The sequence below is a fragment of the Acinonyx jubatus genome, chromosome B2 (assembly GCF_027475565.1).
Source record: "Acinonyx jubatus isolate Ajub_Pintada_27869175 chromosome B2, VMU_Ajub_asm_v1.0, whole genome shotgun sequence".
NCBI classification, from domain to species: Eukaryota; Metazoa; Chordata; class Mammalia; order Carnivora; family Felidae; genus Acinonyx; species Acinonyx jubatus.
In genome coordinates this window covers 2,860,205-2,874,451 of record NC_069385.1, presented here as the reverse complement: position 1 = coordinate 2,874,451, position 14,247 = coordinate 2,860,205, and the positions used below count along the sequence as shown (strand labels likewise).

General features: G+C 54.5%; 1 protein-coding gene across 4 annotated transcripts in view; it reads right to left on the bottom strand.

Annotated features, from left to right (window-relative positions):
• Window positions 1-14,247, bottom strand: part of RPS6KA2 (ribosomal protein S6 kinase A2) — a 345,106-nt gene that overhangs the window by 84,578 nt on the left and 246,281 nt on the right. For all 4 annotated transcript variants that reach the window (XM_027056471.2, XM_027056474.2, XM_027056475.2 and 1 more), the window contains one exon: window positions 4,796-4,912. In XM_027056471.2, coding sequence (XP_026912272.1) covers window positions 4,796-4,912 — 117 coding nt within the window. The remainder of the gene's footprint in view (window positions 1-4,795; window positions 4,913-14,247) is intronic.

Sequence of the window (14,247 nt, the reverse complement as noted above, 5' to 3'; positions counted from 1 at the left end):
GCTGGGGGCCCTCCGGAGGGGCTTGAGTGTCAGTGCCCGGAACACACAGGAGAACACTGCACCCCAGGAGGCGCGGGGACGGGGGGCAGGCGTGGGTGGCAGGGAGGGGCTGCTAGCTAGACAGCTGAGACTCGAGCCAAGAGGGAGCATGACCCTCTGGGGCCAGAGCACCGCAGAGCAGGAGCCAAACGCTTGGGCTGCAGCCCCCTGCCACGGCACCGGGGACGACGGGGCCACGCGGCGAGCCCGCCAGGGTCACGGAGTCGCTGAGCAGAGGCTCGGCCGTGGCTCCTCGAACCTCCGTGCGTTCCTGCAGTCAGACAACCAGTAACAGCAGTGAAACCCCTCTTTCACGGCTGTGCAACATCCGGAAACGATCTTTTCCGCCTCCGGTTTCATTCCTTCCTCTGCCTCCTCCCTGCCATATCGGGCGGGTGTGTGCAAGGCACGTGTGAACGTACGGGAGAGCACACGTGTGGACTCACGGGCAGGGGACCCCACGCCACCGAAGGCTTCACTGCAGACCAAGTGCACGTCGGCTGCCACAATTGACGGGAGCTCCCGTGATGTCAAGTTCTGCATAAACAGGTGCTCATAAACCTCCTTCTCTACTGTATCTCAGGCTTTAAAAAAATGAGATGATAACGGTGACGGCTTCTCTCTCATGAAAAGAGTCGTAGTTTTAGGGGCGCCTGGGCGGCGCGGTCGGTGGGGCGTCCGACTCCGGCTCGGGTCACGATCTCGCGGTGCGTGGGTTCGAGCCCCGCGTCGGGCTCTGTGCTTCGGATTCCGTGTCTCCCCCTCTCTCTGCCCCTTCCCCACTTTCTCTCTCTCAAAAATAAATAAAATGTAAAAAAAAAAAGAGTTGCATTTTTATTTTTGAAAATAACTGGAAGAGACGCCACGCTCTCGGCGCTTGTCTGAGCCCCCACTCTGCGCCAGGCCCCGGGGTCACTGCGAGAACAGCGTCAGGGGGGACCCTGGGGGCAAGCGGAGCACCTAACAGGAGATAAACGTGACCTCGAGAGAACAGACGGGCTCACGAGCCCAGGCTGCCTCTCCCGACCGCCAGCCGGACACACGGCATTTAGGACGCAGTGAAGTAGGTCCTCGAGAACTCGGGCCGTCTCAGCAAGTGCGGCTGCCGACTTTCATCTCTAATCCAGCTGGCTGTCACGTGTTCCCTCATTGCATTCTTGGAACTGCCTTCTTCAGCAGCTCGGCACGTGACACGCAAAGACGTTACGGGGGGGGGGGGGGACACACAGGTGCTGGGCCACCCTAAATCGCCCCAGATCTGCAGGTGCTGCCGTCATCAGCAAAAGCCCTCCCCGATTCTCTCGGCCAACTCTTCAGCTCTCTCTCAAGGGCTGCAACATCGCAAAGGGTCTGCAAAGTCCTCCAGCCGGGTGGTGGCCGGGCCCTCTCAGGGGACGGCAGGGTGACAACGTCTTCAGAAGGAAGATCTTACGTGCTCCCAGTTTAGTAAAAGGAAAACAGGAGCCTGCTTTCGCTTGGTTTGATCGCTTCTCCGAACGTGGGAATTGTAATCCTTTCCCTGAGTATTGTAAAGAAAAGCGTGTTTCCACACGGACCCCTGGTGTTTATCCACACGAGGGACCCCAAGGAACAGGCGAGGGGATGGGGCGGAGGGGGAGGCGTCGCTTTCTGTCTCTCGGGCAGCTCCAGGGCCTCTCCTTCCTCCAGACTTTCCAGGAACACCTGGTCTGCACCTTGCACTTGAACACCTGGACACATGGCCGTGTCTTCCAGCCGTTCGCTGCTTTCCTGTCCCGATGCTGAAATCGCCTTGCCCGAGGACAAGGCTGTTTCTCCTGTCCAAGCACCAGTGTTTCCCAGCTCTCTGGATACCCCCGAAATCACGATGTCTCGACACGCCACCAGTGACCACAGATGGTCTCCATTATTCCCAGCAAGTTGCTTCGGCAAACTGCTTCCTACACTTTGCAGGACTGACTCGGACACGGGAGCACACGCCGTCCTCTGGGTGGTCCCGCACGGGGACCCGCCCCCAGCAGGGACCCATCCTCTGTCCGGGATGCACAGAGGGGAGCAGTGGCTGAGGGAGGGTCCGGCGGGGCCACCGCGGTGGGCAGGACGGCACAGTCCGTCTTGGTCCCCGGGAAGAGCCTGCAGTCGGAAAGCAGGCATCGGTGCCGAGGCCAAGTGGAGGAGACCGCGTTTTGTTCCTTGCTGCGTCGCTGGCACCTGCGGTCCCTGCACAGGGGTGGGCGGGGGGCGGAGAATGGAGGGACCCAGTAACAGGTCACTGTGGCCTGGGGACGCTGCAGTCCAGATTCACTCTGGCTCTCCGCTCCTGGGAACGGAGGTGACAAGGGAAACCTGTTCGACGTGCGTTTTCTGCAGGACGAAAACATTCCGTTTTGCTCTTTTTGTTTCTTCCAGGGAGCAACTGCCAGAGGACTTCTGCATAAGGACAAACCGCATCCAGGGACGAAGAAGGGAATAACACGGGGTGTCAGAACACACGGCTTTTCCCCCCTTGCCGTTACTTTTGCTTTGATGACAACTTCAGAACAGGCAGCCCCGAGTGGGCAAATGCAATCTGTGTGGCTCTCTAGTGCCTGACGTCGGCGCCTCTGGGAGCTTTCCGGAGTCCCGGCTCGTCTGTTCGGCTCCCTCGTCCCCCGGGAATCCCGGGCTTCACTTCAAGGCCCCGCCCAACGCGTGACTTGGCCCAACGCGTGAGTAGTGGCTGAGCTGGGGCTGAAGTCGCTGGCGGAGGTCAAAACACGCGTGCAAGCGGCTACCGCCTCGTCCCTTCGCTTCTCTCGTTCATCACGCCCCGCCGAGCTGTACCCTCCGGTCCCACACGTGTCACGGCACAAGTGAACGTAAAGCGAGCAGGTGCGTGGAAGGCGTGGAGGAAGGGTGTGGAGTCCAAAGACGGTCACTCGAGGGAGTCTATCAAACACATCACTTCACTCGTTGCTTTCCAAAGGATGGTTTTTTGTTAAAGCCAATTGTTAATTCAAGATTTGAAATCTGGTGCGTTTTGGACGAAGCCTGTTCGCCTTTCACTTTTAACCCCCAGGTCTCTCGGGAGGGCATTTTCAAGGGTACGTCTTGTCCAGTCGAGTCTCTGAACGGACCCCCAGAACCCCAGACCCGCGTCTCCATTGAGCTCAGGAGCACAGTCCCATCCATGCCGTGACCAAGCACCTTGAGCTGCGGTGCTGGGCGCGTCCACCGTGAAGGAAGGGGGACTCTGTCACACGCAGGAGCCCCGCCCACCAGGCCGGGCCCCACGCTGCACACGAGGTCACTCGGCGGGTCGTGTGCCCCACGGGCCGAATCCGTCCTCAGGAAACAAACGTGGGGAATGTATGTGCGTTTGCTCACCTCTTTTCTGAAACCATCATCCTCAGAGACAGAATTGCACCACTGGCCTTTTTTCTGACATTTCTAATTAACGGCACACGTTCCATTACCACGTCAACCGACTCTGCCTTGTGCTTTCAGTGACGCTTCTGAGGCCGAGAGACCGAAATCTTCATCCCCTACTTCCAAAAATACCCTGTGAACCATGTTAACTAGACATTTTTGTAGGACGCCAAGTTCTGAATGCTGGTAATTTTGTACGGTTCAAAACTTGTATGTTTGTACCCACATCCGACGCGTTCCTTACCATGTCACCGTACAAAAGTGAAAAAGAAATAAGAAAAACACGTTCCTTCCACCTGAGAAGCAGGTCAAAAGATAAATTTCGCAATCACATCTTCAGGGTCTGTAAGAGACGTTCCAAAACATCATTAACACAGTATTAATCCGACATTAAACCAACAGGCACCAGATTTCATCTTGGCACAAAGTCCTACGAGGAATGGAGAGATTCGGTGAACGTCCGTACAAAAATGACTACTTGGAAGATGCAGGGTGCTGCTCTGCTGACACCCTAGGAAAGCTTGGCTTTCCTGTTTCTCTCGGGCCCTGATATTCCAGAAATCAGGTTGTCAGAGTCTACAGATGTCTAACAGTTCCGCCGCGGACACAAAGGAGTCCGCGCTGTGCGGGAAGGACGCACACGTCTTCGTAACTGAAAAGATTCACGGCTGTCCTGCCGTTTGTGGACCCGCCCACATCTCACCCCCTGGGAGGGATCAGTGGTCACGGCACTTGCAAGGTAAGAAAGGACACAATCCTGTGCACAGATACGGCTTAGCCGGTGCTTGACGGGATTCTAGCCGTCTTCAATCGGTACAATAATCACATAGTTCTTCTCACCCCCATTTGGTAGACAGGGAAACCGAGGCTCAGAGAGAGAGTAACTGCACAACAGAGGCAGAGGGTAAGGAGAGGAGCCCAGGGGCAAGTCGCGGCCTTCCTGACTCCTGAGGGCCAGCCCTGAAGGGCACCGCTTTCTCCTTTCTTGAGCGTGTGCTTTCCGAGAGACACTGGCTGGGTCGAAGAACCCTCGTCACCATCGTGATGAGCGGACGTCTAGGGACGTCTCAGGAGAGGGGACCGTGTGGGGTATTCTCGCGGGTCCAGGCAGTCCTGGTTGGCACAGCCCCACGCTACCGGATCGGAGCTGTGCAGAGTGAGGTCACAATCCCGCGTGTAGTGCGGGCTGCTGTTAACACGGGGCCGTGCACGGGGGGGGGGAGGGGGGGGGCCCTGCTTGCGAGCTTCACTCCCGAGGCCTCAGGGCCTGCACATTTCCTGTGTCCAGGACGCAACTCTGCCATCGTGCCTGTTCCCCAACAATCTAGTGCGTGAGACTCACTCAGGGGGAATCAAAGCTCCAACTTACCTTTCCGTAGGATCCTTGTCCTAAGACTTTCAGCAGTTCAAACTGGGAAGGGTCGGCCTTTTCAAACCCTTCCTTCACATGGTGGCTGATGTCGATCTCCTTCACGGTGCCTTCCTCCTACAAGAGAGCAGTGACACACGATGAAAGCACCAACCAACGGGGTCCCCCGCATGCATCACGCTTTCATCGTACACTGACGTTATGACGAGTTGGGTAATGCTACGGGTTTTGAGGACCGGGGTGAAGGGAGGGAAAAGTCTTCTCTGCCCTCAAGGCTTACAGCTGGACTGGGAGTTAAATTTACATGAGACAGATCAACAGGAGGAAAGAAAAACCAAAGTATTATTATGCGTGCACAGAGGCCCAATCATGAAATGGAGACCCAGAGAGATGACCAGAATAGGCGGTTTTTATTCTTTAAGGACAAAAGGGCTATAAATCTGTCAGGAACGGACCGGAGAGAGAAAGCTTGGCTTCGGGAACTTCCATTAGGTAGGAATTCTGAAGAAGAGTTGGGCTGGGGTGAAAAGCAGAAAAGGTTCCCATCCCTGGTGATGGGCTATCTCTACTTCCTGGTGAGGGAGGGTACCTGTCACACAGGGGTTTATTGTGAAAGTCGGGACACCATGGGGCTTTACATAACCTCCCTTATTTGTGCCTATTTTATTTTTTTAAGTTTATTTATTTTGACAGAGAGAGACGGGGGGAGGGGTAGCGAGAGAGGGGGAGGGGTGGGGAGAGACAGAATCCCAAGCAGGTTCCTCACTCTCAGTGCAAAGCCCGATGCAGGGATTGAGCTCACGAACCGTAAGGTCAGGACCTGAGCTGAGACCAAGAGTTGGACGCCTAACCATCCAAGCCCCCTGCCCCCCACCCCCGCCCGGTGGGCCACTTTTTCTTTCCTGTACGGATTTTTGTCATTTGGTCCCACCGGGGCCTCAGGGACACGTAAAGGGGCCCTCAAGGAAATCCATTCTGCTTCTCACAGTTTGGGCGAGAGTTGGGTGGGGCAGGCACGAAAGTGGCAACTGGGGACAGAATGAGCGTCTGAGAATCCCGTGTTCACGTCCACAGCCCTGTGCTGAGAAGGGCCATCAACAGGACACGGGGATGCAGTTTGCGCAGCACAGACGTGTGTCCTCCTCCTTCTTAAAGGGCGTTTTGGCCACGGCTGATGCACAGCGTGTCTCATTGCTCTCCCAGAGACGCTGCGTCGGAAGAAGCAGGCAGATGAGCTTTTTCTGCCCGTAGAGAAGCAGGATTTCCCAGTAGGAAAAAAAATAAAAGCCCTTGTTCCTGAAATTAAAACCCTGGCAGAAATGAGTACAACTTGTCACCAGAGAACTTCCTGTGTCACTTGTAACAGGGTATCTACCCGCCCAGGGCCAGCAACGTGTGGCTGAGTCTATCTCTGCTTCTCTGAGACGCCCTTCAATCCACCGTCCATCTGACCACTCTGTCCTCTGACCTGCTCTAACTGCTTGGCAATGCACGAGGTGCTGGAACACGTCGGGACGCGCCGGCTGAGAAGCTCCTCTAAACGGAGTGAAGGAAATGCATTCGCACGTTGAACTCTGGGTAGTCAGGACTCTCCACAGTTCTTTCTTTGATTCCTTAAAACGTGTCTTTCGAAGTAGAGATTCGATCCCGAGTAAGGTGCACAGCCCTTAGTGTTAGAGGTGGGTTTCCAATCACAGGCTGACGGAACACCTTTTCCTCCCCATACGTTCGTCTAAGAGCAAATATTTTCAGATAAAGTCGTAATAGCAGCGACTTACAGTACAGGACAGAGGTCTCTCTAAATGGTGTGAACGCTTCCGTTTCTCAAAAGTTATAAATGGCATTATTTTATCTCCACGTAACTGGTATTCGACACCTTTTAAAGTAGAGGAAGCTCGTACGAACGGCAAACCCTGACCACCGGTCAGCAGCCTCCGCAGGAATCGTTGGCTTTTTTTCTTCCAGCGGTTAAGGGAAACTCTCCAATTTCCACATCTTCGAGGAGTATTTGGCATGTGTGTAAAAACAATGGTTATTCTATTTTTGAACACAAACAATGAATATAGGCAAATGGATTCTTTTTGGTCAGGACATGATGTTCCTATGAGCTCAATTAGGAGACGTGAATTAGAATGTCATTGATTTGGGGCGCCTGGGGGGCTCAGTGGGTTGAGCGTCCCATTTCGGCTCAGGTCATGATCTCGTGGTTCATGAGTTCGAGCCCCGCGTCAGGCTCTGTGCTGACAGCTCGGAGCCCGGAGCCTGCTTCGGATTCTGTGTCTCCCTCTCTCTCTGCCCCTCCCCTGCTCACTCTCTGTCTCTCTCTCCAAAAAAATAAATAGATATATTTTTAAAAAAAGAATGTCATTGATTTGTGATCCCTTCTTTTTTAATTTTTTAAGCTTATTTACTTATTTTGAGTCAGAGACAGAAAGAGAGAGAGACAGAGACAGAGAGAGCATGAGCAGGGGAGGGGCAGAGAGAGGGAGAGAGAGAGAGAATCCCAAGCAGGCTCGGCGAAGAAAACCACACTCATGTCACTGCTGCAGACTCCGATCCCCACTTAGAAAGCAAGAGCAGAGCGAGGTTCTAAGTCCCCACAGAAACACAGATGCTATCCTTTCCTGCTGCCGACTTGTCCACTGAAGACAGAAATTGAAGATTATTTGTCGCCTAAGGACAAGGTGCCCCTTTTCCGTTCAGGAGGCACTTTGCAGTCATGGCTCCATGGACCACCCGCTACGTACTACACAGACCGGGGTGAGTCACCCCAAACCCCAATTTCCCTCCCGAAATAACTTCAGTCATGCAGCCGAGCTGATGCAACACTTACACCACAGAAAAGGTAATAATTCACCGAATCTCATCTTTCCAAAACTTCGTTTTGGTTACGGAGGTGGGGGGGATACATTAACAGTCACAGTGCTGACTAGAAAGCAAAGTCAGCACGTCCCCAGGCATGGGCGGATTACAGAACCCAGCGTCCTCGCAGAAGCCCAAAGGGGACAGGGTCAAGGAGGTGCGGACTCTTAACCCGCTGGTCTCTTCCCCGATGACATTTCCCAGCACATGTGTGTTTCCAGAAGATTCCAGATCATTCCCCCTCTTTAGCCGCTTTTTGTGGAGACCCAGCAGCTGCAGTAAATGATGTCACTCAACCCACTGGGTCGGACAGGTGCTGCTCTCACAGCGGAACCCGCAGCGCCCACAACCTGGACATTGCCACCGCGTCCCCGCTCCTGGTGCGCCCGTCCGTGAAGCTGGCTCGGCACCTTTCTAAGGCTGTCCCGGCTACCGTCCGGGCTGCCTCCTCCTCCCTGCACCACACCCCTTCCCACCTCGGCAGCTCACCTTCTTGACATGTCACATCAAAGGTTTACAAACGAATCTCCAGAACATTTCACGTTCTGTGTATTCTTGCTGTCCAAGAACTTCAAGTAAATGTGCCCAAAGCACACACCTAATCTCACCTCCAAAAATGGCATCAGGAACCTGAGGACTTTCTTCCCTGATAACGTGGCGAGGCAGTTAATTCCTCATGTGAAATCAGTGAGGTCTTTAAGAGCAAAGAATCTCAACTATCCGTAGGAGAAGGAACTAAAAGTGTCGCATTTTAGATTTTAGAGTTTTGCATTGGTGGTGACATTTTGGCTTGAACTCGCCTGAGGATACTTTGTTTTTCTCTTTCCCAAGATCTTAAAGAAAGAAGAGAGAGGGGACGGGAGGGGAGGGGAGGGGAGACAGGAGACGAGAAGAGAGGCCTGGCATCCGATGCTGACCACAGGCGCACAGAACACCCCTAGATGGACGCAGGGAGGGGAACATGTCCCGGCACGTCTGCTTCTGTTTGCGGATGGGATGGTCCTATTTTCTGGATCACTTCATGATTACTGCCCTAAAGGGCCACCAGAATTATAATATTCTCCGTGTGTGTGTCATTTGGAGATGAATGCCCTTTCTTTCTTACCAGCCGGGTCATTTTATCTAAAACTCTGTGGATTTTAATGTTATTCCCTTAAGAAAATAAACTCTGTTCCTAAATCCTCTAAACATCCGGTTTCCAGTGTAACTCCTTTGAATGGATTTTTTTTTAAGTAAGTTGAGGAATCTGGGGGGAGAAGCTGGTACTATGGTCAAGTGCTTGCTTCACGAGCAAGAGGGTTTCAAAAGCATTCTAATGTAAGAGATAAAAACTGGGGCCATAAATTGTTTAAAAGACATCACAAGACAATTTTCGACAATGGATTCTTTTAAAGCCCTGTTGAACTGTGTTTGCAGTTCTGATGGGTCACACGGAGCGACCCGTGCAGGGCTTCTACCACCCTGGTGGCGAGAGGCTGGCGAGCTTTGGACGGTGGTGACCACGGACTGGGGCGGGGGGGACACCTCACAGCTGTCCCCTCCCCCCTGCACCAAGGCCACTTTCTTAGAATGTCCTCTGTTCCGAGGCATCCGCGTCGCAGGTCCTTTTCGAAGCAGAGTATTTATGGAAACCACGTGCAAATCGGAAGTCATGAAATACTAATGATGACGACATAGAAAATAAAAATCACGCCAAGTGTTAGCTTCACCTCCAGACACGGTTCATTCCGGAAATCACAACTCGCGTGGAGGCTATCGTTTCCCACGAGGGCTGCAGAGTGAATTGTTAAACAGGCGGTTTGTAAGGGTAGAAAAGGTCAAGGAAAGCAGGTAACGGCTGACCCCCCGCAAGCAAGCCCTGCCCAGCCAGCCCGGTCCTGCCGCTGGGCGGTCGGTGCAGCCACAGCAGCTAAGTCTGCGGCCCGGCGTCTGCACATCGGAGCACGGCCGGTTACCCCTCCCAATAGCAGGGGCACCTTGTTCCAGAGCTTCTCAGCAGCCTCGGACCTCGCCCCGTCTTGGGGCTTCGCGCGGACCTCCAGACAGGACCCCTCCCCAGAAATCCGGCCGGAGACTCATCCCAGGCAGTGGGACGTGTGTGACAGCCGTCTGATGGGGCACAGGCTCTGGGGTCCTCCGTGAGGTCTTCCTTCACGCAGAGGTGGGTGAGACGGCCACCTGGGACCTGTCACCAGCCCCCTGCCCCCTGAGGCTACGAGGTCACCCCAAGGTCACCAGCCTCGTCGACTGCTGTCAAGGAGACGGTCAGCCTCCACCGTCTCTTAGTCGGGGTTCTTGCTCTAACACAGGCTTTGGCCTCTGAATGTTTGCTCCCTTCCAACTCACTCATGCGTTTACGTATCTTAAAAAAGACATTGAAGGCGCGCCTGGGTGGCTCAGTCAGTTAAGCGTCCCACTTGGGCTCAGGTCATGATCTCACAGCTCGTGGGTTCCAGCCCCGCATCGGGCCCTGCGCGGACAGCTTGGAGCCTGGAGCCCGCTTCGGATTAGGTGTCTCCCTCTCTCTCTCTGCCCGCCCCCCCCCCCCCCGCCAACGCATGCTCTGTCTGTCTCTCTCTCTCAAAAATAAATAGAACTTAAAAAATGTTTTTAAAAACTTAAAGAGACCCAGTGCCATGCTCTGGGTCTGTCTGCTCTGTCTGTCTCTCTCTCTCAAAAGTAAATAGACCCTAAAAAATTTTTAAAAACTTAAAGAGACCCAGCGCCATGGGCTGCTTTCAGCACGAGAGCATGCCACACCTAGTCTGGGGTACTGCAGGAAAGGGAAGCTCAGGAATGTTCTCAGAGTGGAGAGAAGAGGAGAGAGAAGGCCCCACGGCCTTCGATGCCTCCTGCAGGAGGTACAGACGAGAGCAGAGGCCCTCGGCGGGGGGGGGGGGGGGGGGGAGCGGGAGACGACCCTCAGGGAGCTCCCGCAGCGTCTGACCCTTGGCCGCCGGCAGGTCTGGGGTCTCTGCTATCCGCAAAGCTTCCTGGACCCTGAACCAGCAGAGGCACGCGTCTCACTGCAGAAACCCGGGGGCAGTGGCTTCACGCCTCTCGCTAACAGCACGTAAGGATCACCGTGAACTCTAAGAGCCAGAAGGCACCCCTCCCCGCAGACAGGTCGGGCGGCTCGGACGGTGGGTCGGGGGCCGGGCCTCGGCAGGTCCCAGGCTCCCACCCCGGACCACGCTGCGGGCAGCTGGCCTCCGACCAGGCCTGGGCCCCGTGTGAGCAGCGGCATGCCCCAGGTGGCAGGGCCGGCCACACGCCTCGACCGGCGTGTCTGCTCTCGCTGGCCTGCGTGCGCAAACATGAGATGCGACGGCAGGCCAGCCGCATCCGCCCAGTCGAGTCCTCGGGAAACTACTTCTATGAAGTTTCCTCTCCATCTAAGGGGCTAAAAATACGCGGAGCCACTCAGTAGAGGCACTCCGTCCAGCTGGGCCTCCGGGCACGGGCTGGAACGGAGACAAAACAGGATGGCTTTATTTAGGAATGAATCTACAACTGCAAAGGAGGGAGGGAGGGAGGGAGGCGGGAAGGACCGGGGCGGGGAAGGTACAGGAAAGGGCTGGGTGAAATGCTAAGCCGGCAGGGCGAAGCTCTGAAATTTCAGGAGCGGGACACAGGACACCTGAGTTGGGGAAAGATGTGCCCAGCCGCCCGAGGTCTGGTTTCCAGCCCGGTGACCTACAGCGCTTGAAGCACGGGTGCATTTGACCTGATGTTCGTCAGGATGCAGAATTCCCGGAGGGATGGGGTCGGTGTGGGCCCAAGGCCCCCGTTCATCCGGGAACACCTGTTTCCCTCCTTCTTCCTGCCTGCCTCCCTCCCTTCCTTCCCTCCTTTCTTTCTCTGTCTTCCTTCCTCCGTTTCTTTTTCTCTTTCTTTCTTCTCTTCCTTTCTTCCTTCCTTCCTTTCTTTCTTCCTCTCTTTCTTCTTTCTTCCTCTTCCTCCCTCCCTCCCTTCCTCCTTCCTCCCTTTGTTTCTTTCTTCCTTCCTTTCTTTTTCTTTCTTCCCTCTTTCTTTCCTCTTTCCTTCCTTCCTTTTCTTTATTCCTTCCTCCCTCCCTCCCTCCCTGTTTCTTTTTCTCTTTCTTTTCCTTTCTTTCTTCCTTCCTTTCTTCCTCTTCATCCCTCCCTTCCTCCTTCCTCCCTTTCTTCCTTTCTTTCTTCCTTCCTTTTTCTTTCTTCCCTCTCTTTCTTCTTTCCTTCCTTCCTTTTCTTTATTCCTTCCTTCCTTCCTCCCTCCCTGTTTCTTTTTCTCTTTCTTTCTTCTCTTCCTTTCTTCCTTCCTTCCTTCCTTCCTCTCTTTCTTTCTTCTTTCTTCCTCTTCCTCCCTCCCTTCCTTCTTCCTTCCTCCCTTTCTTTCTTTCTTTCTTCCTTTCTTTTTCTTTCTTCCCTCTTTCTTTCTTCTTTCCTTCCTTTTCTTTATTCCTTCCTTCCTTCCTCCCTCCCTCCCTGTTTCTTTTTCTCTTTCTTCTCTTCCTTTCTTTCTTTCTTCCTCTTCCTCCCTCCCTCCCTCCCTCCCTCCACAGAGAGGGCATGGGTGGGGGAGGGGCAGAGGACAATCCCAGGCAGGCTCCATGCTGTCAGCACACAGCCCGACGCGGGGCTTGATCTTGCAAACGGTGAGAACATGATCTGAGCGGAAACCAAGAGTCCGAGTGCGTTTCCTTATTACCTGAGGGAGCGCTTCGGCACAGAGGGGCAGTCCCCGCAGCAGGGCACACTCAGTGACGCTGACAAGGAGGGGGTGTGCACACCAGGCCTCGTGGAGGGGCACAACAGCACAGCAGCACCAGGCGAGGAGACACAGGGGAAGCACAGGGGAGCAGCAGAGCGATCCCGACCCCCTCCCATCCAAAACCTTGCCGTCACCCCGCCCAGTCCCATTGCTTCTGGTTACTGAGGTCACAGGAACTTCTCCCTCTGTTTTTAGGTGGAAGCTCCACCCCAACACCGTTGTGTCTTCGTCCCCGCTGCCTGTTGTCCCCTCCAATCGTTGTCCCTTCCAGCCTCTGAAAGGCTCATGTCTGCCCGCGTTTTTACAGATCACGGTCCATGCAAGTCAGACTCCCCGACGGCCGTGATTCTGCACAGTGACAGCAGCCAGAGTGGCATTTCCGCGGGGCCTGGAGGCCCACGGCGTCCCACACGCTGCCGGCTCCGGGCTCCCAGGTTCTCGCAGGCTCGTCCAGCCCTGAGCTCCCTGCGTGAGGCTCGAGCTGCGAGGCTCTGGCGTCCGACGGCTGTGTTTGAGGTGAAGGCTCTAAACACGGATCGCTGGCCGTTTCTGCCTCATCTCAACAGTGGCCTCCGGAGATGTGCTTTCCAACTAGTCCCCTCCAGCGCGAGGTGAGGAGGTCGCTATCTGTGGGTGTGAATTTATTCAGAGGTACCGAGGGGTCTCCAAAGAGCCGCCAAACTGGGTGTGGATGGAAGGCGTGCGCCGTGGGGTCCAACGCCGAGAAGTTTCCTCAAGGAACGGGTAGCTTTCTATGGGGACGATACGTGGGCACGAAGGGGACTGAATGAGTCATTATTCCCTCGCACAATTTTGAAAACGGCGCCAAGCAAAAGGCCGCAGAGGGTAACGGAACACCCTGGGTGTGCACTGAGCAGAGGTCATCACGCTGCTTCCCTTCCAGTCCTCATCCTCAGAACATTCTCCCAATGGGTTTGAGGTGCATCCCACGAAAGAGGATGACCCGAGAGATAAGAGAAAACTGAGAATCTAGGCTCTGCGATCCCCAATGCAAAACCTACATGACGCTAACCCACACGATCAGTGAGCCGAGGAAGTTACAGTCATACCCCAGTGAGATCTACGGGGACGAGCTCCATCCCTCTTTCCAACAAAAGGGAAAATTTATCTGAATATCACCTTCTCCAAGACTTAATTATTTACATATTTCTTTTTTTTTTTTAAAAGTTTATTTATTTAAGTAATCCCGACACCCAACGTGGGGCTTGAACTCATGAGCCTGAGATCGGGAGTCACATGCTCTTCTGACTGAGCCAGCCAGGCGTGCCACTTGTTTCTATATTTCCGACTCGATATCCTAGGTTTGGTTTTGTTTTTTGAAGTCAACATTTTGTAAATGTTCGGTAAATACCTGTATCAAGGACAAGTTGTCAAAACCCCATGTTCCTGACAGAGAATAAGGTGCGGAATTGACTGCTGGTCAGCAACTCTGTGCGGGCAGGACTCCTCGCTCACACATTTCAGGTGCTCTGTAACTACAGTCCGAGAAAAGCCCGGGGTCCCCTGCAGACAGCTGGGAACTAAGCTTGTCCAGGATGCACTGAGCCACCTGGGCTGACAAGGGCACGTCCACTAGCACCAGTGACCATGGCCCACTCCTGTTCTTTCTTTAATAAAAGGGGACAGGGGCGCCAGGGGGCTCAGTCGGTTGAGCGTCCGACTTCCACTCAGGTCACGATCTCACGGTCCGTGAGTTCGAGCCCCATGTCGGGCTCTGGGCTGACAGCTCGGAGCCTGGAGCCTGCTTCAGATTCTGTGTCTCCCTCTCTCTCTGCCCCTTCCCCACTCATGCTCTGTCTCCGTCTCAGAAATAAATA